Source organism: Anopheles coluzzii, chromosome 2 (assembly GCF_943734685.1).
Source record: "Anopheles coluzzii chromosome 2, AcolN3, whole genome shotgun sequence".
NCBI classification, from domain to species: Eukaryota; Metazoa; Arthropoda; class Insecta; order Diptera; family Culicidae; genus Anopheles; species Anopheles coluzzii.
In genome coordinates, this window is record NC_064670.1 from 16,039,510 (window position 1) to 16,062,565 (window position 23,056).

Genomic DNA, 23,056 nt, shown 5'->3' on the forward strand with positions numbered 1-23,056 from the left:
AAAAGCAAAGCACGCTGCGAGAAGAAACTGAAAACGATTTATTGATAAGAATTTTAGTCGATATTAGGTTTTATTGGAACTCTGCTCACGCGATAAGATTTGAAATTATGGATAGCGAAAATCGTTCACCATTACACACCACACGATAATTTGATTTTAAATCATCCCAAAAGTACAAATCGCTACAGAAAATCATAAAATTCAAACCGTGCACGTGTTCCGTTGTCTAGAAATCGTCGTTCAACGGTTTGATCAACATTTTCTGCATAATGTGCTGCAGCTCTTGGTTTTGCTTCCGCAGGAAACTACACTCCTCGTCCAGTGCATGCCTTTCGCGGAGTACCTGGTAAAAGATTGAAAAATAACGTTCATATCTCCGCGTGGTGCATTCGGAAACTCACTGCATACCTGCAAGTATTTGCTCAAACTTTCTTCCATCGTATCCCAAACTTTCATTTGATTGGGAAGGAAAATGTTCTTGAACGACTCCCAAAACTTCCGCGTATCGGAGAGCGTGAGCTTAGCTTCGGCTTTAACTTCCGCTTGAGAGTGTAATCTGGAATTGCAATCATTACAGTTTCTTAGTCTTTGGCGTTCTAAATGGGAGAAAACGAAACCCCTTCCAATACTCACGCCTCATCATCGTCCTCGCAGAACATCTTAAGTGCCAAAAGATCCCGCGACGTTGTAAGCGCCCTTTGGTGTGTATCGACCTCCCTGTTATCAACCGAAGAAACCTGTAGAAAAAATAAATAAATTCATATCCCCGCCGAATTTCCAACATCCTGCGCCCTGCAGATGGGCTCACAACTAACATCCGAGGTGCTGCATGCGTCCTCCGCGTCATTCAAATGCTGCACGTCCGAGTGGGTGGACTGCAGTTGACGCACACCATCCATGCTGTCGATCCCGAGCGCATTCAGCACATTGTCCATACAGATCAGTGTCATGCCGCAACTATCGAGCTGCCGATCTTGCAACGCCGTTTCCAGCTTTTTATCACTCAGAAAGCGTGACTGTTCGAGCAAATTTTTCAACCGCGTGAAATCGTTCTGCTGCTGCTGTTGCTGCTGTTCCTCTTTGGAGTTGGTAAGGCTTCGCTTTGCTAGAAGAGTGCGCCAGAAATTGATGTTACTAAACAATAGAATTCCACCATTCCATAACTTACTTTTCGCTGTGCTGGGCAGCTTCGGTGTGCATAGTGGATCATAGTTTAGCAGCAAATCCGAAATGGCACTCAAATTATTGGTCCACTTCCGGTTCAGGTGCTGCTCGACGAGTATTTTATCAATGGCCGATATGTTTTGGATGATTTCAAAGCATTCGTCACGATTCAAGTTCCAAATCGAGCGGACCTACAAGAACACAAAAGACCTTACGTGCTCGGAACATGCAAGTGGCACGCTAACGTAGCTTACCCGCTTATCGTACGCCTTCTTGGAGCATTCCAGTTTGCTGCGTATGTGGTCCACGCTGTGATGCAGCTTCTCAATCATTTTGGCCGTTTTTTCCGTCTCGATGTAGTAGGTCGTTTTCGTGTCCTTCAGCTTATTGCGCAGCGTAAAGATGGTTTCGTGCAGCTTGGCCAGACGACGCTTTTGGGCGTTCTTTACCATTAGGTTTTCGTCTTCCCGCTTTTTCAGCACCTGGAAGCTGTAGTCGAGCTTTTCCGAGTTGAGCGTGGTGTTGGTTTTAATCTTTTGCAATTCGATCGCAAGCGCCTGGGTGTCCTTATCCAGCTTTATTCTGGTGGCCCGCGTTGTCTCAACGTAATCAAGCTCGATCTGTTCTATCTCTGTTAGATTCGCGAGCAACTGGAAACAGATTGCCAATAAATTGATTGATTTGAAAAAAAAAATTCTTAACCGGCATTCCTCGATATCTTACCCGTTCCTTCTTTTGCTTCACTTTGATGCGTTCATTTGTGGCTCGCTTTGCATAAACGTCATTCCAGTTGAAATTGGCCGCATTCTGCAATATGACTCGTTCCTCCTCAACTGGAATTGTGCAACAAATTCTTAACAACCAATTACGCCTCTCCCATTCCGGCACTGTGTACCTGTTCCTTGAATGAGTTCTAAATTTTCCTTCAGAATGCTTTTCATTGCCTCCACCTCCGTATCGGCCCGATGCACCAAACTCTGAATATCGACTATCTGCTTGCGAATGTCCCTAGCGTACCGATCATCAGCCGCCTGCAGCTCCTTCCGGCACTCAGCAATGATTATGTCCTTCTGTTTCAGCAGCTCCTCGACGCGGTTCTTCTGCAGCTGCAGCTCATCGTTCATCAGCATCGGATCTTTCAGGGCTTTGATTTCGGTCCACTTTTCGAAGGTGGTTTGAAATTTTGCTACCGAATCTACCGACTCGGTATGAATCTTGCTCAGGAGGGCTATGAAAACGAGGGTTAGCGAAAGTTTTAGGATCGAGAACGATACTTTCACACTTGCTACAGAAGTTGTTCTACTTACATCCCTTAATATCCGCCTCTGCCATGCGACGTTCCACCTCGTGTCTGTCGCTGGCCACACGCACGTCCTCGATGAGTTCCAGCCCATCGCGCATAAGTTCCGCGATCCGCTTGTCCGCATTATTCAAACAGATGCGTATCCTTTCCTTATCCTCCGCGTAGTTTAACGGGATACTAAACAGAGAACAAACAAAATAGGTTAATGTGTTCATATCCCTGTGAGTTACTGTTCATTCAATTTACTTCTTTTTGCGGAACCGATTGTCACGCACGAAACTTTCGACGATACTATGCGACCGTCCTTCCAGCAATGCCGATTCCACTAAATTGAGAAATAGTGGATTAGCACCGTCTTTTGGTACAGCGGGAACCGCTCCTGAGTCGGTACTTTCCTTTTCCGGAACCGAATCTTCGGCATCCATTCTTTACTACTTTAAATATGGATTGTAGAATTGAAGAAAAGGCAGCAGACAAGCGAACGGCACCGTAGCGGGCTTAACTTTTTTCCTACACTCAACTAAACAAAATTCTTTCGATAACCGTTGCCATGGCCATGGCTGTCTTCTTGTGCTAAAAACTGTTGTACTAAATAACAAGCGCTGCCTCTCGCTGTCAAAATCTACATTTGACAGTTGGCGCTTTTGCTCATGACCAGTGTGGCCAGATTATTTGGACGGTTTTCGGTAGGAGTAATGTTGAGAACGCGTAACAAATGAGTAACAAATGAGGTTAGCAATCCTTGAAACAGCATCCCAAGCGAAACAGATTAAGCTTAAACGACTGAAAAATCAAATATCTGTGATTTTCGGTAGGATAAATGGAAAATCGGTAGTTTTAGGGCGGTCATCTGTGAATCGGTAGGCATATAAAAAATCGGTAGGAATACAGATAAATCGGTATTTCTGGTCACTCTACTCATGACGCCGGCGAGCTCTGAATTTGTTGATGTTCGGAAAAACAACAAGCGAATCGTGCACGCTGCAACAATTTCCAGGGATTTTGCTTGTTAAATAAACGTGAAAGTTATTTCCCGCGTGCGCATACATCCCCATAGCACAATGTCCGACAGTGAGCAGAGCGTGTACGCAAAGCGGACGAAAACAATCCACTACGGTTCGCTGGAGGAATCGGATCGATGGCATGTGGACCGGAAAGACAACGATGCGGATGGTTCGGGGAGGACCGACTACAGCCAGCTAACCACCGCAGACTACATGGCCCTGGATGAGGATGTGTAAAGTATCGCCACTCACTTAATCTACCGCCGAACAATAGCCTCTAAACCACACCTTTTGCTAACCTTTCCTCTGTTCCGAATCACTTGCATTTCGTTTTAGCGCCAAAGAGAAAGCAGCACTGCTGGAGGAATTCGAGCGAAGGAAAAAAGCGCGACTGATTCACGTCAGCACGGACGACGGCGAGGTGAAGAGTGCACTGCGGAAGCTGAACGAACCCATCTGTTACTTTGGCGAAGGTCCCGCCGACCGACGGTTACGATTGAAAGAACTGCTCTCGGCGTACGTACAGCCACTGCTGGCTGCCTGTTCCTCGAACCGGTTTTCATATTTCCCGACTAACCCTTCTATCGTTATTTTTCTCTTCTCTTCTTTTTTCATTTCCCTCAGACTGGGTGAAAAGGGTTTGCCGGCAGCGAAACCGGCTAAGGAAGAGGAGAAACCGAAAAGCCAGCAAAAGGAAACGAACGAATCGACCTGGTATCACGAGGGGCCGGAAAGTTTGCGTGTGGCACGGTTTTGGATAGCGAACTATTCGCTGGCCCGGGCCAAGAAGCGGCTGGAGGAGGCGAGCGAAAAGGTACGCCAACATTCGGCCACCAAGGCGGGCCGGATGGTGGAGCTGCAGAAACGGATCCAACAGCTGGCGCCGCAGTGCAGTCAGGTCGGCGATACCCGACCAATCACCGGGTGCACCATCAACGAGGATTCTACACTACTGCTGACCTGCAGCCTGTACGTATGGCGATGAGTAGTAATGTGGGAGTGAAAATTGTTGATTGTTTCTCTTCCCTGTGCGCCTCAACAGGAGCTCCCTGTGCAAAGTATGGTCCGTACCCGACTGCACACTGAAGCAGACGCTCCGTGGGCACAAGTGCAACGTAAGTGATGTGGCCTTCCGGCCGGGTGTTGCCAACGATAGTAAATCGGAAGTAGCGATGGCTTCTTGTAGCTTCGACGGTTCCGTTAAGCTCTGGGCGTACGACAACGAAGAGTCGATTGCCGACATCAGCGGGCACGTGCCGCACCGGGTGGCGAAACTCGCGTTCCATCCCTCCGGCCGGTTCCTGGGGACGGCCTGCTACGACGCGTCCTGGAGACTGTGGGACCTGGAGCAGAAGCAGGAGGTGCTGCATCAGGAAGGCCACACGAAGGCGGTCCACTGTATCGCTTTCCAGGTGGACGGTAGCGTGTGCGTTACTGGGTAAGTACGGGGAGCGCGTTAAATCACGCAAGCTACACGATTTGAAGCTAATATTTATTTCTCCTTCACCAGTGGTGTGGACGGGTTTGGCAGAGTGTGGGACTTGCGGACGGGCAGATGTATCATGTTTCTCGAGGGCCATCTGAGTGCCATTTATGGGGTGGATTTTTCGCCCAATGGTTACCACATTGCGTCGGGCAGTCAGGACAATTCGTGCAAGGTAACGATGGAGCCGTTTTTGTGTGACACAGTTAGATTGGAATGTTTGCTTTATCATATTCCGTTCTTTTTTTTAGATCTGGGATTTGCGAAGACGACAAATGGTGTACACAATTCCCGCCCACCTCAACCTTATTTCGGACGTGAAGTATCAGAAAAATGGTGGTAACTTCCTTGTGACGAGCAGTTACGACAAAACTGCAAAGGTAACGAACAATATGGCGCTAAGACGCTAACAGAGCACCAACAGCAGCTAACCATTTCCGTGTGTTTCGTTTTTCTTTGCAGATTTGGTCCGATAAAACATGGCAACCGCTTAAAACGCTTTCCGGGCACGACGGACGGTTGGTTGGTGTAGACATTTCGCACGATTCCCAGTACATAGTGACTGCGTCGTACGACCGCACGTTTAAGCTGTGGGCATGGGACTAGATTGGAGGGAGTGAGCGAAAAAGGTACAACGCCCCCTGTTCCGATGTTCTGCCCAGGCCAATCAATAAACCCGTGGAAGTGTATCGTGCGAGAGTGGTAAAACAGTGTGTAAGTTTTTCAATTATGAGAAGCATTCAATTGTAACAATTAATTGTTATTAGACAATTAGGAGAATCTGTCAAATGCAACCCACAACAAAAAAGCTGAATGAAGCACGGCATTTATTTTGCTATTACTAGAACAGAATATTTATTTGGCTAAAAATATCAATAGTGTAGTGTGGTGAGTGAGATGTTGTGAGCATATGTTGCAAGCATTCAATTCTATGTACAAATCGCTAGGGGTTTTTCTCTCTCTTTTTAAATCAATTGCACGCTCGAAGCCCGTCGTTTGTCCACGGTGCGCTGCTCGTTACTGCCCGTAGAAGCATGATTTAAACCGAGCGCTCCTTTAGCTTCGGTCGCAAAATGCGCAGCCCCACCTTGCCCTGGGCCGTTTTCAGCAGTGAAGCGCACTGTTCGATGCCGCCCGCCTCCAAGCTGTCACCGTTGATATGCGAGACGATATCACCGAGCTGAATGCGTCCGTCAAACTCGGCCGAACCGCCTGGGACCTGCAACGGAGTGAGTGAGATGCTCTGTGTTAGTCGTACAATAGCATACAGGGATTTCCAGGAGTTCTCATAGCTGTAGGACACTTAAATGACTCTTTCCTCCGTAAAATGAACTTAATGTAATCGGAATTGGACCCTATAGCACCCCTGTTGGATAATTCCAATAGGAATAAGTTCACTTCACATAAGAAAGAGTCAAAGAAGTGTCCCACAGCTATGAGAACCCCTGGGGAAAACCCTGTAATTGATTAACCTCCCGCGTACGAACCAGGCTGGTGATGACGATGCCCTTTGGATTGCCGGCACGGAACGTCAGTCCTAGATTTTTGCCCGGTTTTTTCATCAGATCCACCTCGACCGTTTCCGTCGTTGGTGGGTTGGCACGGTACACGATCAAACGGACCTATTCAACATGAAGCGTAGCAATTAATCGGTATTTGGCGGAAAGATATGGCTGCCGTCTTCCGACTGTCCCTACCTTCGGGTGTAACTGCTTGACGGCGCGCTTGATAGCTTCGCTCGTGCAAGTGTTGTTCACCTTGAAGCCGTTGATTTCCACTATCTGGTCAAATATCTGCAACCGATTATCCTTCTCCACCACACTCTGTGGCAGAATGTCCATTACTGCGGCTCCCGACTGCGGCAAAAAAATAAAATAAAAAGGTACAGCGTTTTGTACCACCAGCGCAACATGTGTGTCAGCAATGTTCCGTCCCCATACCTTCACCAGCGAATCACAGCCACCGGCCACAATGATGCCGAGCGGTTTACCCTCGGTCGGAATATCGATCACGGTAAAGTCATTATCATTGATCGGTGCCTTCAGCGGATCGATCACCTCTTTCGTAGGCGACGGTTCCGGCTTGGTGCCGTGCGGTGTACCGGCCCGGCTCGTTGCCAGCGTTGCCATCTCTTCCGGCTTTTTCTTGCTCGGCGTCGTGCCCGGTACTGCCGTACCGTTGGCCGGTTTGTCCGACTCCTTCTCCTTGTTGGGATTGCAAATCTTCAGCGTAATGACGCCTTCCGCCTTCTTCAGCAAACCGGCGGCCGTTTCGTAGTTGCACTCGAGCAGTGAGTCTCTGTTGACGGCCAACAGCATGTCACCGATCTTTAGGCCACTCTGCGGATAGTATGGTCAATGTGAATAGTGTCCATTCAATGCGGCATGTCTGCGCAAAAAGGGAATTTGAATGTCGTACGAACCTTTTCCGCCGTTGATCCTTCCTGAATATCGGATATGAATATGCCTTGGCCAGCGATCGAGTGTTTGCCTTCGATGATCATGATGCCCAAGCTGGAGGTGCCCTGTTATTGGGTGGTAGGAGAAAGTGGTGAATGTTATTGATTCGTCCCAAACGCCTTGGATCGATGCGAACCTTTTTCACGGTGATGGTTTTCACGTCCTTAAACTTCTCCATTATATTATCCTGTCGTTCGTCGCCGAAATGGGGTGCAAGACAAGTGAAAGAAAATGATATTGTTACCAAGTGAGCGAGTTAACGATGGTTGAAGGTATGCTGGGACTAATACATACCGTATAGTCAATATCGGTGGGGAAATGCTTCACCGGTTTTACTGCCATATCGTCCGGAGATGTCTTTTTTCTGGAAAGTAATGACGCAAATGATAAAAAAGGCCCCTCAACGTGATCCCTCATCGCCATCACTGCCACCGTACCTTAGCACAATAAACTTAAGTGTTGGACTGGCCAGGTTCTTGATCATCACCGAGCAGTTCAGATGACATCGCCCATGGAGAACGGTTCCATTTACCTGAAATGGTAGCAGAACGATTAAGTATCGGATCGGAAAGGAGCCCGAACTCCCTCGAACCAACCTCCAGCACTTCATCGCCAACGGTGAGCGATGTTCCGGCGGCCGCACCCTTCGGATTGATGCCCGCAATAAGACAAGCCATCCGCGTACGGTCCCGGTGACCGCACAGCGACAGTCCGCACGTTTCGTTGCTGTCGCGCAAGATCGTGCAGACGTCCACCTCGCCCAGCCCGGCGTAGCGCTTCTTTATCTTTTCTGCAAAGTTGAAAAGGCAAACACATTTTGTTACGCTGTTGCGCCCTTATGCCACACGATCGTCAACGCGTCAAGATGCCTTACTCATCGTGTAGCCGTAATCATCCTCCTCCTCGGCGTCCTCTTCGCCGATCTTGGTATTGCCAGCCGATGCACGGTCGATCTACACACCAAGCACGATCAAGAACGGAATGGGACATTAGGTGCGGGCGATACATTAAACATTCACCCCAGCGAGGGGGGAGCTTACCTCCACACCAGCTTTGGTAAAGGTTTTGCCTTCCATCTCACGGCTGTCTTCCTCATCGTCGGAAGAGTTTTCGGAATCTGTGGTGCAGAGAGCAGATTTTAATTAGTGTCTACGTAGTGCAGGCCCATGCGCCGTCGTATCCTTACCGGTAGACTCTTGCCGTGCTTTCGGCACCGAAAGTGTCTTGTTGTCCTCCGGTGTTGCAACGGGTTGTTTCTGAAATTAAACACAACAATCAGTGCTGAAGATGTACAGAAAACCTCCTTTTACCGTACGGCTGTATCACACCTTTGGTTTGCCATCCTGAATGTACTCCACCTCGGGCGTTTTCGACGGCGTTACTGGTGGTGGAACTTTCTTTTGAAGCACCATTGGATTGGTCTGCTGTTAATGAGTTAATGAGACGAGTTAATCTAGACACTAACCCCCGGGGGGTCAAAGATCGGTGCGCCCTGAGAGGAGGATACATACCTCCCTGACGGTGCGCTCCAGGCTCTGAACCACTAGGACGATGCGATCGTTGGCAGTTTTAATGTAATTGACGGCTTTCTCATGGGAAGCATTTTCCAAACTGTTCTCATTCACGGCTAGTATTCGATCGCCAATCTGAGAAACAAAGAAAAGGGCAGTCAGCGGTGGCAAACTTAAGACAGAGTGAGGAACGCTTCCGTTCCAGCGGTTCACCATTCCGACCTTCAGTTCGCCACACTTGTCGGCCGGACTTTCCGGGATGATGCTTTTGATGAACAGTCCCGACGTAACATCGCCACCAACATTGACCTGAAGGTGGGGAAAAAATGCAAAAATGTGTAAACACACACACAAAGAACCGTGGCAAACAGTACAATCGCGCGTCTTTACCTTTCCTCCAACGATACTAAACCCGAAGGATGACTTTTCCGTCTTCTCGATGACGACCTTTTTCTCTGGGCCCCATCCTGCAAATAAGCCGAAAATAGTGCGTGTATGTATTGTTCAACAAACGTGCACAACATTAATTTAAAATCAGCTGCTGCTGTTTTCGAAAATGGAAGCTTCTTTCCCTCCCCGTTCGCTCGCTTTTGGTGTCGGTTTTTAATTTCACAAATGGATGTCAACCACACACGATACGGTCTTACGTAGGCATCGGTCCGGATGACGCTACGAATGGCAGTAGAGAAGAGGAAAGGGGGAAAGGGGGTGGAGGATGGGCCTACTGACGACATCATTATTGGCCACGTGAGAATAAACCGACCCGAACCGGATCGATGAGCGACGCAAAACGGCAGCAGCCCATCGCCGCCGCCTGACCGCAGGTTCACGTGATTGCTCCGTAATCCCAAGCGAGTGCCCGAGCGAGTGTGGGCCCGAGATTCTGCCCTCCCTGTGTCTGCCGATTCGTTCGGAATCGTAAGGTCGATCGATGGTAAGGGAAACCTTTTAAAAAACACACCACGCAGGGCATGCTCAGACACATACACACACTCACACATGGAACGGTACATGGAAACGTGTCAACGCGTGGTGCGGTTTGGCGCCAACACGGTTTGGCATTGCGGATCAGGGGCTTATTGATTGATTTTGATACGATTTACACATAACGATATTTTGAGAATTATCAAAGCGCTGATTGTAAATTATGCTAGTTATGATAATATATTATGTGATAATTTAATAAATTGCGTTAAAAATATACCAATTTTCAAAAACGTGATGGAGACGCTTGGTAGTTCATGTCCAGTGCTACGCTAGCTGAAACGTGATCTGGTTTTCCTCACTATATTAAATTATACCTGATATCGCACACTAAAACACACCCACACACGCACAGAGATAGTGTCTGTTATCAGTCATCCATATGCAAACAAACAAAGGTTTTGCGGGCGCAGTTTACACATCGCACGAGCCCGTCCCTTCACTGCCCGCCCTCGTTCCGGGCAATTAAGCGGACAGCGGAAACTACAAACTACAATTCACTCGCAATAATTACCTTCCAGCTTGACCGATCCCGGTAGTGCGCTAACAGTCATCTCTGCCGTCCTGCGGAATGATAGCGGAAACCAGATGAAGAGAAAAAAACGCCTGCAGTTAGTTGCAGTTGCTCGTACCGCAAGTAGATACCGACTGAGACCACCGTGCTGGAGGTACCCGTAGCCAGACCTTGCGGATCGTGGCTGCTAAAACGTGCTGTACTACGGCTACGGCAGTGCACAAACACGCATGGAAAGGGCAGTGGAAATCCACTGTTGAGTGCACTTTTTTCCAACGTTCCCTTTGCCAGCATCGGCCAGTGCAGAGTGCAAAACCAACCCAAGTGTCCACTAGTTACAAAGGGGCGTGAAACCCCGCAAAACGATACACACGTACGGGTGTGTGACGATGTTCTAATTGGATTAGCGATGGGCGCGATACATACAACAGCGGTTTTACGCCAACAGTAGTTGGCGCATTGGCCACGCGTACCGAGTGTCTGCGGTTGGAAGGCAAAGGTTCAGTTTGATTCCCAGAGCCCAGAGCGTTGAGCAGTTGGTTCAGTCGGCAGCTAGCGGTGCTTGTGTCTCGGGAATGTACAATACGCGTTACCTTTCCTTGGAAGGACTCCGCTTTGCATCGGCTGGCGGTGGGACCGTGTCGGCGGGCGTGCGTGCGGTCGGGGCGGGTTTCGCGACCGGATAACATAGCGGCAGCTTCCGGTTGCTCTTGCCACTGTCGGATGGTATTTTGGCTTTGGTGCGGTAGTGGTCTAGCTCCTTCAAATAGATGCAACTGTCGTCGGCCGGTTGCAGCGTGCCCTCGTCGTAGTCGCGGTAATACTGGATGCGGTACTGGAACAGGCCTATCCCACTGTTCCGGTGTCTGCTGTACTCCATCTCATGCTGAGTGCTGCCTGCTCATCGCGGTGGGTGGTCAAAGGCGCGCTGTAAGGGGACAATGTCTAGTTTTGTGCGTACGGGTTTTGTTTTTAATTTAGTGCTTTTCAAACAACAAATTTAATTCTACCGTATTTACAACGCTATCTTTCAAAATAATACACATGCAAAGGGGATGGAGGGGTGGGTTGAGAAACAATAACCACGTTTAGTTAAGTTTATTAGTCAACTTTGACGCTTAAGTAAACCAAACAATCGTGTTAATAAACATTAATTAAATATCACATTATAAATCCATGCTCGAAGCACCCTACAAGACGTTACAGATGAAAAGCAAAGGAAGGTCATGCAAGAATGAAAGGGGACGGAGGGGGCAGATCAACCCGTGGAAAAAACGTCCTTAATGCAGGCATCCTTCTGCCAAATCCTTATCCCGTGGATAAGCCTCATGCAATATGTATACAACAAAAAACATGAAAAAATCAACAACATCTATTTTATCACCCACCCGCGGGGAAAATCACTTCGTTGTACAGTTGGACTATGGACTTTTACGCGTTTTCTTTAACAAAAGAAAAGAAAAAAAGTAGTATGGCACTAAGACAAATCCTTCGATGTGCTGTTCCGCTCTTCCGGATGGTTGTACTTCGATGCTGTGCGAACCGTTTGCTGCGATGCAAACATTCCCCCGTCCCTCTGGCGTAAGTTGTGCGAGGTACGAGGTAAAGGATAACAACAATTCACTTTGGCTTTGGCTTTTAGGGGAACGTAGGAAGCGCCTGCTATTTCTTCATTTGGCACACGTGCGATCGATGTTGTACAGTTAGTTTGCAATTCCTGGTGCGTGGGGTATGTAAAAGCCAGCAAGGAAAACGTTTGGCACAAGTACGAAAATTCCGATGGTGATGATGCTCTGAGGTATCGTTTTCTGTGTCTCCCCCTACTCGGGAAAAGCTCTGAGCCTGTGTGGGGGGTTGATTGGAAAATCGTTGTCCGACAAAGGCAACTGTGCGCCGTGCTGGAAAACGGTACGGGCATGATAGAATGACAGTTGGCGCAGTTTAATTTAGGGGAAAAAAATATAAAAAGACAAATTGCAAATAAAAGTGGACCATAAAAATAACTATTAAAGATGATAAATTGGTTTGAATACATTAAATAAACGAGAAACGAACAAAATAAATCCAAATGCCTCGAACTTCTGCATTTTTCGACAAATTTCCGAGTTGTCATCCACGCGATTGTCGGATCAGTAATCCTTACCTCTTCCAGGCTTTGTTTGCATACATCGGTGTCTCTCGCTCTCTCTCTCTCTCCGCACGTCGTCTTTTGACGCATTCCCAACCCCTCCGTTCCAGTGCCAAGGGCTGATGATTCTCGATTGCGTTTATCTACAACACCAGCAAACACGGGCGGCCAGGAATTGTGCGAGAAGTGCAGTGGCGGAATACGTGGATTGTGCAAATAGTAACGGCGGTTGTGTGACAAGAAAGCAGCAAACAATTCAACAACACCAGTCACTGTTTTCATCCCTTTTTTTGTCTGATTGTGCTTCGAGTGACGGAAATCCGTCACGGGCACGACCGTGTGTGAAATTCGATCGTCATTCCAGTACCCGTGCTGTTATCGTTTGTGTGCGAGTGTAACCGTGTGTGTGAGCGCGAGTGTTTTGTATCGGCCACAGCACCAGCAGCAGCAGCAAGTGTGTTTTGCCCCAACGATATCATCGCATTGGGTGCGTGCGTACACAACTGTACATAAAAGGGGTTGGCAAACAGGGGGAGGGCGGACGGTGCAGCGCTAACGGTGATAATCGAAGCAACAGTAACATCCTCCCGCAACACCCCCGGGTACATCTCGTACCCACGCCGCTTCGCTTCTCTACTACACCCTCGACAGGCTGCGGTGATTATCATCGGCCGCGGAAAGGAAAGCCCAGTTCCGTTCGGCCCCACCTTACGGTCGGTGCTCTATCCGTAGTATCTACAGCGGTATCTCTTTCTCTGCGTTATTATTCTACCGATTTCATTCAACGATCAATCTTGTGACAGTATTATTTTGAAAGTATACAACAATTGTGCATAGTGTTTAAAGTGTGTGTGTGTGTGTTTAGCGTTTTAAGTAAAGTGTGTGTTTTTTGTGTGTGAAAAGATTTCAGTCTGCTTTTGGAGCGTTGTGATTCCGATTGGTTGTGCACTGTCAGGAGCTGCTGTAACTGTTCGGAAGGGAAGAAGCCTTCCTTTGGTCAGCTGCTATTACTACTACGACATAGATTACTACTACCACTGCCTCCTCACCAGTGTGTGCCTGTTTTCCGCGCGCGATGGATCCATTAGAGCAGGCGCGGCTTTTTCTCGACTGCTTCCAAACAACCGCCAACCCGGACGATCCCCTACCCGCGTGGGTGCCGATCTACCACCTGAAGCAGGACGAAATCGAGCCCGCCATCATCGATTGGATTAAAACGTATTTGGATCAGTTGTAAGTAACTGCAACCATTGCAACACGATAACGTGAATGGTGTCAGTTTTACGCACGCAGCTGTGCAAGTGTAAATAGCAGCGCGATGAGTCGCCAAAACATTCACGACAATTTCCTTTCCCTCCCCGAAATCCCCTCTCAAAACATGCCATTTGCTGACACGCACATGAGTCATTTTTGTTATTATACGCGGAATCACTCTGTATGTGGTGGTGTGCTGCGAGACCACTGCACCACACACACGTACCAACGCACTGGCGAAGGCGCGACATGTGATTTACAGTGGTGGCATTTAGCATACGTGCAAGCAAGGGCGTCTGGCGATCAAACATTGATGTCATCTTTGTTTTCGAATGTTTCTTTTACTTTTTTTTTATTCATTCAAAATAAACACCTTCCGATCGGGGGTGCTTTTTGAAGATGTGTAAATAATAACTGCAAAAAAATTCCATTTGTTGACAATATTTTTCTTCTTCTTTTGCTTCTGTTTCCCCGTCCCGCAGTGGTTGTCCGCAGTGCATCTTGCCGCTAATAATACGCACAGTTTTGGAAGAGGTGCTGAGCAATTGCAAAGAAAATCCCAAATCTTGCGGGTTAAACGGTCAGGGTAAGTATGGTGCCAAGGGGGTGTGGATGGTGGTGTGGTAACGGTACGCCCGCTGCTTCGCTGCCCGATGTGTACAGGTGCCGGTTCGTCATAAAGTAACGGGCCAAGCAGCAAACTAGGGCAGAGCTGTTGGATTTTATTAACAGCCACACACACTCATCTCTCACACACACGTTGCTTGTACGTATTTTTAACAGTTCAATTTTTGTTTGCCTGCAGAGTATAACACGCTCCAGCTGAACCATGAAGTGATTTTACGCGTAAATCAAACCTGCCTCGGACTGCTGGACAATGCGAAGCTGAACAATCTGCTCTCCCAGCTGGGCACGGATCAGCCGGATGGAGCGGCTGGCGGGGGCGCCATCGCCCCCGGGCCAAAGGTTCACTTTTCGCGAGGACTAAAGCATCGCCGGCGCACGATGGAGGACCGGCACGTGTGTCTGCCCGACTTTAACACGCTGTTCCGCACGAAGGACACGGAACCGACCGCCTTTTACGGTGTGTACGATGGGCACGGTGGCCAGGAGGCGGCCAGCTTTGCGGCCTCCTACCTGCACTACTACATTGCCCAGAGCGAACACTATCCGCACGACATGGAGCAAGCGTTCCGGGATGGGTTCCTCAAGACTGATCAATTGTTTTTGGAAAAGTGTGAAAACCATGTAAGTATGCGGGACGGTACACGAGGCAGGGTTTGTGTAATGCGGAGAGCTTTTTTGTTAATGTTTTTTTTCTCGTCCCCTTGCAGCACCTAAATAGTGGATCCACGGCCGTTGCCTGTGTACATCATACGCGTTCGCAGCGGATCGATGTAGCTTGGGTTGGCGATTCCCAAGCCATTCTCGTGAGACGAAATCCGGGCGAAGGGGTTTACAAGCCGATCGTCCATCCTACCCATGTAGCGTCCGATCCGGTAAGTGTGGGATGTTCAGTATAATCAGAATTTGGTAATTGATCATTAACCTTTCCGTATTTGCGTTACAGGACGAGCGGGAACGTATTGATCGGGAGGGAGGATGCGTAATTCCCTGGAATGGTCAGTTTCGTGTTAGTGGACAGCTGGCCATTACCCGAGCGATTGGTAAGTTCCAATCCATTGTTTTGGTTAACTTGAGATTGCCAGTGCTTAATTGTTGATTTTTGTTTTTAATTTTTAGGCAACCGTTTCTACAAACCCTACGTGACGGCAAACCCGGCAGTATCCTTAAATCAGTGCACGGAAGATGATCTTTTGCTTATATTAGCTAGTGATGGTTTGTGGGAAGGATACAACGAATATTTAACGTCCATGTTTGTGCTGTACGCGATTCGAAAGTTTCCCGGTAAGTCTCGTTTTGTTTCAGTTGCGTAAAACTTGTCAAAATATTCACTACTTTGGTTAAACGAAGCTTCGATACAGATACGGTCGTTGAAAGTATTTGCCGTAGAGGGATTACGAGATACAATTCGCCGTCTTTTCACACAAGCTAACGAAGTAGATCTGGATCATGAGTCTGTCCTACCGTATGATAGTCCAGATGCCAAACACGATTTGCGTCCTGTCCGGTAAAAGCGTCATTGCGTCTACTATTGGCAGATGAAACCCAAATCGCTCTATTAACATGATGATGAAATCGATTTAATCTTAATCTTGTATTTGGCGTAACGTCCTACGCGGACATGCCGGCCTATACAGAGGCTTTCGAGACTTAATTCATTGCAACGCAGCTAGATAGTCAGTCCTTGCTACGGATAGACGGTCCTTTCTAGGATTGAACCAATGACTGGCATGTTATTCAGTCGTACGAGTTGACGACCGTACCACGGAATCGCCCCTTAATTTAATCTATTTATCGATTTTATGAATTTACATTGAAAATGCAACTGTTTAGTATAAATACTTTTGAGGGTTTGAAAAAAATATTAATGGTACACTATGAGGCGCTTAAGGATTATACATAGCGGAATATATTGTAGTAACATCTTTACCCCGCACAACCGTAAGAACAAGCAGGTTTTCTTCGCCAGTATGCTTCCTCGATGAAGTGATTTGCGCTGACCCCGCTGACGTAGAACGTTATTTCCGATCGCGTTTATCCTATCCTATCCATGGTATACGTTTCTGGTGGCTGTGAGTCAAAACACACCGCGCAGTACCGGTGTTGAAAGAAGACTGTAATTAGACCATCGCTGTGCATCCGGGAATATGTGTTTGTTGATCCCATCGCATTTTTGTTCGCCTCGGGAATCATCATCAACACTGTATTGTTTCTTGCAGATTATTTTCATCTATGTTTTTCATGCATTTGCTAGAAACTGTGGTAGAATTTATTTTTATCACAACTCGTATGTAAATTCCTGTGAAGAGAATGAAACATATTTTATAATGTATTTTCGTTCCTTCGCTATCGTAGGCTTACCTCGAATAAAACTAAACGGTCTGCACTAATTTACTTTCTGTTATGACATTGAATGTCGTTTTCCTGCAGCATCGTGTGTACGTGCCGTACTGCGACAACGTTTGTACCAATTAACCTCTGACGAAACCGGGGAGCAGTGAGTAAATTGTCCAACCGTCTAGTAATCAGATCATTGGGATTGTAAACAAGGGCTCTCTGCGTTGCAATTCGTTGCACGCTTCGCTACCTGTGGGGACTGAGGAAACAATATTTTGTGGTTGATTGGACACAACCGGTTTATGTAGATAGAGAAAGAGGGAGCGGGTCTTTCACTATATAAAGACAAATGCTGATGATAGACATTGCTTGTTCGTTTGCATGCTTATTAAAATTAAGAGATGCATACAATATCATCTTTAATTGTCCATTCTTCAAACTATTTAAATATAAATTTAAAAATATTTCCAACTGCTTTTCAATCTAATCGCTATCTGATAGTTTTGAATGCAGCTGTTAAGTAAGTTACCTTAGTCACTAATGAATTTAGAACTGACATGACACTTTGCTGGATGATTAGCTCGTGATCATCGTAAGAACGGTGTTTGTTACAGGTCTGTCTGTATGTATTCATGTAAACCGAAAAAAAACCCAATACCTAAACAATGCTGATAAGAGCTGGGAAGCAAGACCTTCCCGCGGTGAATTGTTGATGTTACTTGGCGCCGAGCGCCATATGAATGGACAGCTCTACACGTTCGTAGCTCGTTAAACAAAACGCGTGTACGGGCCTACCGCGTGCCAGTGCAGCAATGATTTCAGCGTTCGCGGGACGGAATGTAAACAATCGTTAACGACGGGAGTGATCACGCTGTTACAGCAAATTGCAACTTTTTTTTTGTTACCGACCAATCTCCCTGTGAATCGCACTGACAGTTGCTATCATAATCTTTCTTTCTAACACTGGTGTAATGCGATGAGTAGTAGCTAGAATTTCAAACTGCTTAACCATATGATAAAGAGTTCTGCTTCCGCTACTCTACTAGCTTCACAGGTGCAAAGATGTAATTTTCGCTATCGACACACCCCGGCCAGGCTGTAGTCCGGGCAGAGTGAATGAATCGCACGTTCCGCACCAACCGTCACTCTGTCTAACATTAGCCTTCGCCGGGCAACACCGACCACCGACCGCTCCGGTAGCAGTGAAAGGCTTTCCGAAATGGGATGGTCTATGAGAGCCCAAGATCGTCTGCAGCTCGCGTGCTTTCGCTTCGCCCGCGGATCGTGGCGGTGGCACCGTTAGGTTTGATTTGATTTTTCTTCGTTTCGATGAGGTATGAACACACAACCGTTGTTACCGGCCACCCAACCCATTCCCGTGCACGATCGGCGCGATCTTCCGTTTCGCGTGTGAAGCGGCTTCGTTCCCCGTCTCCCCCAACGTGAAGGCGTACATTTTCACACCTGATGGATTTGCAGCTACAACCCTTGCGGGTTTGGCACTCACAGCTACCATCAGCACATGTTGTGCACCTTGTGCGCTATGGAATATGGTCACAATATGGTACCGTATGAAGCAGCCGATGGTGGAGGGTGGTGTGCTGTTGTTGGTTGGGCCTACCGGTGGTGGCATACGTGATTTGATCTCGTTTTTTTTATCATTTTCAGAAGAAAGTTCACCTTTCGCAACGACAGGTGGTGGTGCAAGTCATAATGTGCACTGCTGCTGTTGTGTTGCGGGAAACAGTTCAGTGACGATAAAGAAGCAGAAGAATAGAAAACGGTAGTTTCCGATTGAAATGGTACAGATAAAGGGGTGCGGTAAACAGTATTTGGCCCCCCACCCCCCGAAATCAGTCAGTGGATATCAAAATTGTCTCTATTAGCGGTGCATTAAACGAACGCTTTGAGGGCGACGGGTGAGTGAAAGCATGTAGTCCTCTTTGCAGCTTAATTGGATTTATCGCTACTGTTGTGCACCGTCTTTTCCAGCGCTCGTTTCATTTACGATTTTGTTCGAAACAGTAATGCATCCGCGCTCGCTCAGGAATGTTTGCAGCTCAAATCCAACGGAACGGCAATCTAATGTTTTCTTTCCCGATCGCTGATTCAGTCTGGCCGCGCTGATCGCGTCACTGGCTAGTGAGATCGAAGTGAAGAAAAATGACACACTCACGCCACCATTTGGCTGGCTGGGTCATAAATAATTTCCAACCAGCACCACAGCGTCGCGACAGTGCGAACGTGCGGCTTGCGTTGCGTGTCTCTCTTAAACTTTTAACTGATTTTAAATGGGGTGGCTGCACTAGGCGGCTATTCAGGCGGCTTACTCTAACCAGATGTTAATGCTGATGTTTTCTTGAGTGTGGGTAATTTATTTTCGTTTAACCGACCAATTTGTCAACCATACCCATATGTTGATCGCCACTACTGCTACTGCTCGCTGTGCAGACGCTGCCGACGACGATGTGTTCGGGTGTTTCGGTTGCCTTAATTGCTATTCCAAGTCGGTAGATGACACGTACGCGATTGCGTCATGCGTTTTGAGCTAATCAAAGGCACAGATTCTAAATATTTCTTCAGTTTCCATATAAAACCTCGTTTGAATATTTCCGTTTCAGTTTTACTGCTGATTGAACTAACACAAATAAGAACGGTGTCCCTTGCGGTCCCTTGCAGGTCCCTAGTGTGTACAAGCATGTACATAAAATTCCATTGTTTTCCGACGCCCGGCTGGTACCGAAACAATGCAACACCCCGTTTATTGGTGAACTGTGAAAACTTTTCGGTTCGCTGTGTTGGATCAACTCTGTATCCGATCGAACCGATTCCGCTTCGAAACGAGCTTCTTCGCGTGCTCCATATTCTGGGCTCTCCCTCGATTTTGGGCAGGAATTTTGTACATTTGTGCGCTTCCGGCACTGCCAAGATCCGCACGTGATCCGCAAACACTTTTGCCCCGCTGTCTCTCTGTCTCTATCTCTCTCTCTCTCTCTACAATGCCCATCGTCTATCCCATCCCCTCTGTTAGGCTGAGATTTAATTGATGAATGCGAGTTCTAGTGTGTGTGTTTGTTGTTTTTCGGCATTTACCTTTTTATTTTCAACATACCGAAAAAAAGGGTAGAGATGAAGGATTGTGTGGCTGTGTGAGTTTGTGTGTGCAACCATCTGGAATGATTGCGCTTGCATGATCTACTCTCGCAAAGGAAGAACGAACGAGCTTTTAGCTGGGAGGAGAGCGGGCGGCGAACTCCATACCCGGTGCCCGTGGCTAAACTAATAATTTCCGCTTTCCATAGGTTCTTTCTTGATCTCGATATTTCGTGCAGCTGCGGGCAGAAAGATTTGCTTGGGCAAAACTCTCGTGTCAGTAAGAATCGAATGTAATTACGAAAACGATCTCTCAGAATAGGAATAAACCTCTCCTTCCCTTCCTTTGCATGGGCTGGTTCGTTTAGTTTTTGTTTTGTTGGCTAGAAGCTTTTTGAAACACAGACACATCTTTTGCTGCGACAACTAACAAACTTCAAGATCCAGCGGCCTTGATTACAATGTATCAGCAAGCGACCACGATGCACAGAGAAAGAAAGACACACTGGCAAAGAGACGTACTTTCGGCCAGGGAGAAGGGGGGGGGGGGACCGATCGCTTGGTCGGAACTGGCGGCATCGGGGTTTGCATTTACTTTTCGCTTTGCATGACTGGTCCGTGCGCTCTGGTCGGTCGGTTGGGCCGGCGCTCTGGTCGGTTGGTTGGCGCTTGCTTCGGTGGATCATCAACGTCGCTTTAGCGTGTCGATCGCGCTCGAATAGAAATAGAGGAAGCAGGTACGCCCCCCCCCCCGCCTCCCCCGCATCTATCCAAACAGCAAAGACCCGGCGGGAGCGTGTTGTTGTTGTGAGCATTGCCCCGTTTGTGTGTGCGTTGCGTTAGAAAAGCACCAACTAACAAAAAAAAACGAGACACAGAGCAGGAAAGACAGTGATTGTAAGGAAATTAAAAACGGGAAGAAAACACACATACACACACACATTCACCCCGCCATTGGCTGGAAGTGGGCAGAGCAGTGGCGGAAAAAGAAAACGGAAGCAGAAGGAGCGAGCGAGGCAATATGGTTCGATTTTCCATTTTTTCCGGCCACTTTTCGTCCTTTCTCTTTTCCTTTCTCTACCGTTGGCGCTTTCTTCTTGTTTGGCGCGCTGTCCACCGCTGGAGTGGCACGTTTTTCCGCCAATCAGTTTGTTGCGGCCCGGCAATAAATCGCGATCGCAGGTGAATCTCGAACCTGCCAAAGCCAAACAAAAAAGTGAGTGTGAGTACAACGTGCACCAAACGAAAAACCGATCGACGGTGATATGCCCGCTGTGCCGCTGGCATTGGGGGGTTACCCTATTATTTCACGGTCCTGTGAACGATCGTACTACACACACACACACACGATACACACGGATCGTCATCATTATCATCATCATCATCATCAATGCGACCGTTCGACGCCGCACGCCGATCACTATCTATGGTTTATCTATTATCGTACATGTGCTCTATTTCGATTTCAGCCGGTCTCTGCCGTGTGATCGTGTATTTGTCTATCTTTTGAGCATTTTTGGATGGTGCGGTTTTTGGGCAATTGAAACTCACGAAAGATCCGATCTTAAACGGTGGTGGGAAATCAGTCGCTCGCGCAATGGTAGCGCTGTTCTCGAGCTGTTTGGTTTTTGGGATGAGGAGACGCATCGTTGCCTTTGTTTTGCGGATATTCGGGTGCTTTTCTTCGCGGAGTAAAAGAAAAGCTAAATGCCAGAAAAAAACTTGACTAACAATGATTTCGAAATAATTTGTTGCAGTTTTTGTTTTTTTTTTTCATTTATTACCTTTGAATATGAACATGAAGTTATAAAAAGATCAGGCAATTCATTTTAAACAAAGTCATATTTTCGAGTGCTTTTTAATCATAAGTACTCCAAAAAGTTATCATGGTTTGTCACGGACGTCTAGCGAAGAAATCGATGCAATTTAAGTATCCGGCAAAGTATTACGATAAATTAGGAAGGCCTTTTAATTTCCCGAAGCTGAATCACAGCAGTGTCTACCATTCTAAACATCTAGGTTCGTTGCAGTACCGTTGGTGCAATGGATAGGAGCGTCGGCTTATAAAAGGCTGGAGATGATGGGGCTGGATCGATTCCCATCCAGAACTTATTTCCATATGAAAGACAACGGAGAACACGAATATATTATCACACATTTTAATTAAAATAGGGACTAGTCCGGCATGGCATGGCATGGCGTGGCCTATGTCAGGCGTTTTTAGGGCTCTACATTTCAATTTAATTTATTTTCCCGTTTAACGCAGAAATCTAAATGCTACGAGCAATGGGGTGCAGTTTTTATAATTATTTATACAATTATGGGAATGTGACCGTCACGTTTTGGATGTTGCTGTTGTGAATTGAGAAACTAACACAAACAGAACCTACTATGATAGGACCTATAGAAAAGTCGAAGAATAATTTTCAAATGCGATCGGTCTATTGGTTGCTACAAAGATTAATAAAAGCAAATATAGACAAATGATCTCTGATTGGAAGAGGTTCAGAGTTTCCGAAGATAACTTTATTTATTGTTGTGTATAGACGCTAGCATGAGCAAATTGTTGAATCGTGCGCTATCATCATCCAAGAAATGTGTCATTTTCCAACTTAGCGTATCTTCTGTTTGTGTTTGTTTCTCAATCCACAACAGCACCATCATCCAAAACGGGAAGGTCAAATTCTCATAATTGTATAAACAATTATCAAAACCACACACCCCGTTGCTCGTAGCATTTAGATTGAATTTAAATGACCGCCACCCCGCTCCCCTCGACAACTCTATAGCCCAAAACATTTTAATTAAACGATTTAAACCCGTTTAGTTTTGTGAAGCAAACGGACAAAGAAAGGCCAAGACACCACACCACACGGCGATGCTCGCCCATTTTTGGATGGCAAACAGCAGCAACAGCAGTGCAATGGGTAAACGCGATCATCATCTTGTGCCGGGGTCGGGTTCCGTTTGGTTGGAAATGGGACTAAAACGGGTTGAGGGGGTGTTGTTAGATGGAACTGGGATGGGTGGGGGGGAGGATGTCTTCTCGTCGAGGAGGCCAAGTTCCCGCGTTGGTCTCCGGAGTTGGTGGTACGTGCCTTCTACCGTACCTACCCACCCGGTTTGCGTACTTTCCCCGCTGCAAAACGCTGCGACGCATTCGGTGCAGGGTGTGTGGTGTGCGCAAGAGCCTGCGCA

The 23,056-nt window shown here is 47.3% G+C and overlaps 4 protein-coding genes across 7 annotated transcripts in view; 2 read left to right on the plus strand and 2 right to left on the minus strand.

Moving 5' to 3' along the window:
- Positions 1–17: 17 nt before the first annotated feature.
- On the minus strand, positions 18–3,021 carry LOC120953246 (dynein regulatory complex protein 1 homolog). 2 transcript variants are annotated; one of them, XM_040373025.2, is made up of 10 exons: positions 2,714–3,020; positions 2,472–2,644; positions 2,060–2,392; positions 1,888–1,997; positions 1,419–1,814; positions 1,169–1,355; positions 816–1,105; positions 634–737; positions 409–556; positions 18–343 (listed from the first exon to the last, which is right to left on the minus strand). In XM_040373025.2, the coding sequence occupies exons 1-10, from the start codon at positions 2,890–2,892 to the stop codon at positions 227–229; spliced, it is 2,037 nt and encodes a 678-aa protein (XP_040228959.2). In that variant the 5' UTR covers positions 2,893–3,020; the 3' UTR covers positions 18–226. The 2 variants fall into 2 exon arrangements, with proteins under 2 accessions (XP_040228959.2, XP_040228960.2); XM_040373026.2 differs by lacking the exons at positions 18–343; positions 409–556 and having other exon boundaries at positions 640–737; positions 809–1,105; positions 2,714–3,021.
- A 214-nt stretch (positions 3,022–3,235) lies between these two features.
- LOC120950394 (U4/U6 small nuclear ribonucleoprotein Prp4) lies at positions 3,236–5,653 on the plus strand. The gene is made up of 7 exons (XM_040368383.2): positions 3,236–3,704; positions 3,808–3,987; positions 4,096–4,440; positions 4,514–4,909; positions 4,982–5,129; positions 5,206–5,334; positions 5,417–5,653. The coding sequence occupies exons 1-7, from the start codon at positions 3,529–3,531 to the stop codon at positions 5,558–5,560; spliced, it is 1,518 nt and encodes a 505-aa protein (XP_040224317.1). The 5' UTR covers positions 3,236–3,528; the 3' UTR covers positions 5,561–5,653.
- Positions 5,654–5,764: 111 nt separating this feature from the next.
- Positions 5,765–12,292, minus strand: LOC120950393 (inactivation-no-after-potential D protein). 3 transcript variants are annotated; one of them, XM_040368382.2, is made up of 19 exons: positions 11,811–12,292; positions 11,016–11,367; positions 10,423–10,472; positions 9,315–9,391; positions 9,147–9,233; positions 8,925–9,059; positions 8,742–8,834; positions 8,600–8,669; positions 8,454–8,530; positions 8,288–8,366; positions 8,010–8,203; positions 7,851–7,945; positions 7,708–7,777; positions 7,550–7,600; positions 7,377–7,478; positions 6,895–7,293; positions 6,652–6,810; positions 6,442–6,576; positions 5,765–6,173 (listed from the first exon to the last, which is right to left on the minus strand). In XM_040368382.2, exons 2-19 carry the CDS (start codon positions 11,300–11,302, stop codon positions 5,994–5,996), a joined length of 2,340 nt encoding a protein of 779 aa, XP_040224316.2. In that variant the 5' UTR covers positions 11,303–11,367; positions 11,811–12,292; the 3' UTR covers positions 5,765–5,993. The 3 variants fall into 3 exon arrangements, with proteins under 3 accessions (XP_040224316.2, XP_049462454.1, XP_040224315.2); XM_049606497.1 differs by having other exon boundaries at positions 8,742–8,837; positions 11,016–11,350; positions 11,811–12,291; XM_040368381.2 differs by having other exon boundaries at positions 8,742–8,837; positions 11,811–12,291.
- A 362-nt stretch (positions 12,293–12,654) lies between these two features.
- The window catches only part of LOC120952371 (serine-rich adhesin for platelets-like), a 43,328-nt gene continuing 32,926 nt past the window's right edge, over positions 12,655–23,056 (plus strand). The window contains exons 1-6 of the mRNA XM_040371671.2: positions 12,655–13,783; positions 14,287–14,390; positions 14,610–15,052; positions 15,139–15,303; positions 15,375–15,471; positions 15,548–15,712. Of these exons, the coding sequence (XP_040227605.2) occupies positions 13,626–13,783; positions 14,287–14,390; positions 14,610–15,052; positions 15,139–15,303; positions 15,375–15,471; positions 15,548–15,712 (1,132 nt within the window). The 5' untranslated portion in view covers positions 12,655–13,625. The remainder of the gene's footprint in view (positions 13,784–14,286; positions 14,391–14,609; positions 15,053–15,138; positions 15,304–15,374; positions 15,472–15,547; positions 15,713–23,056) is intronic.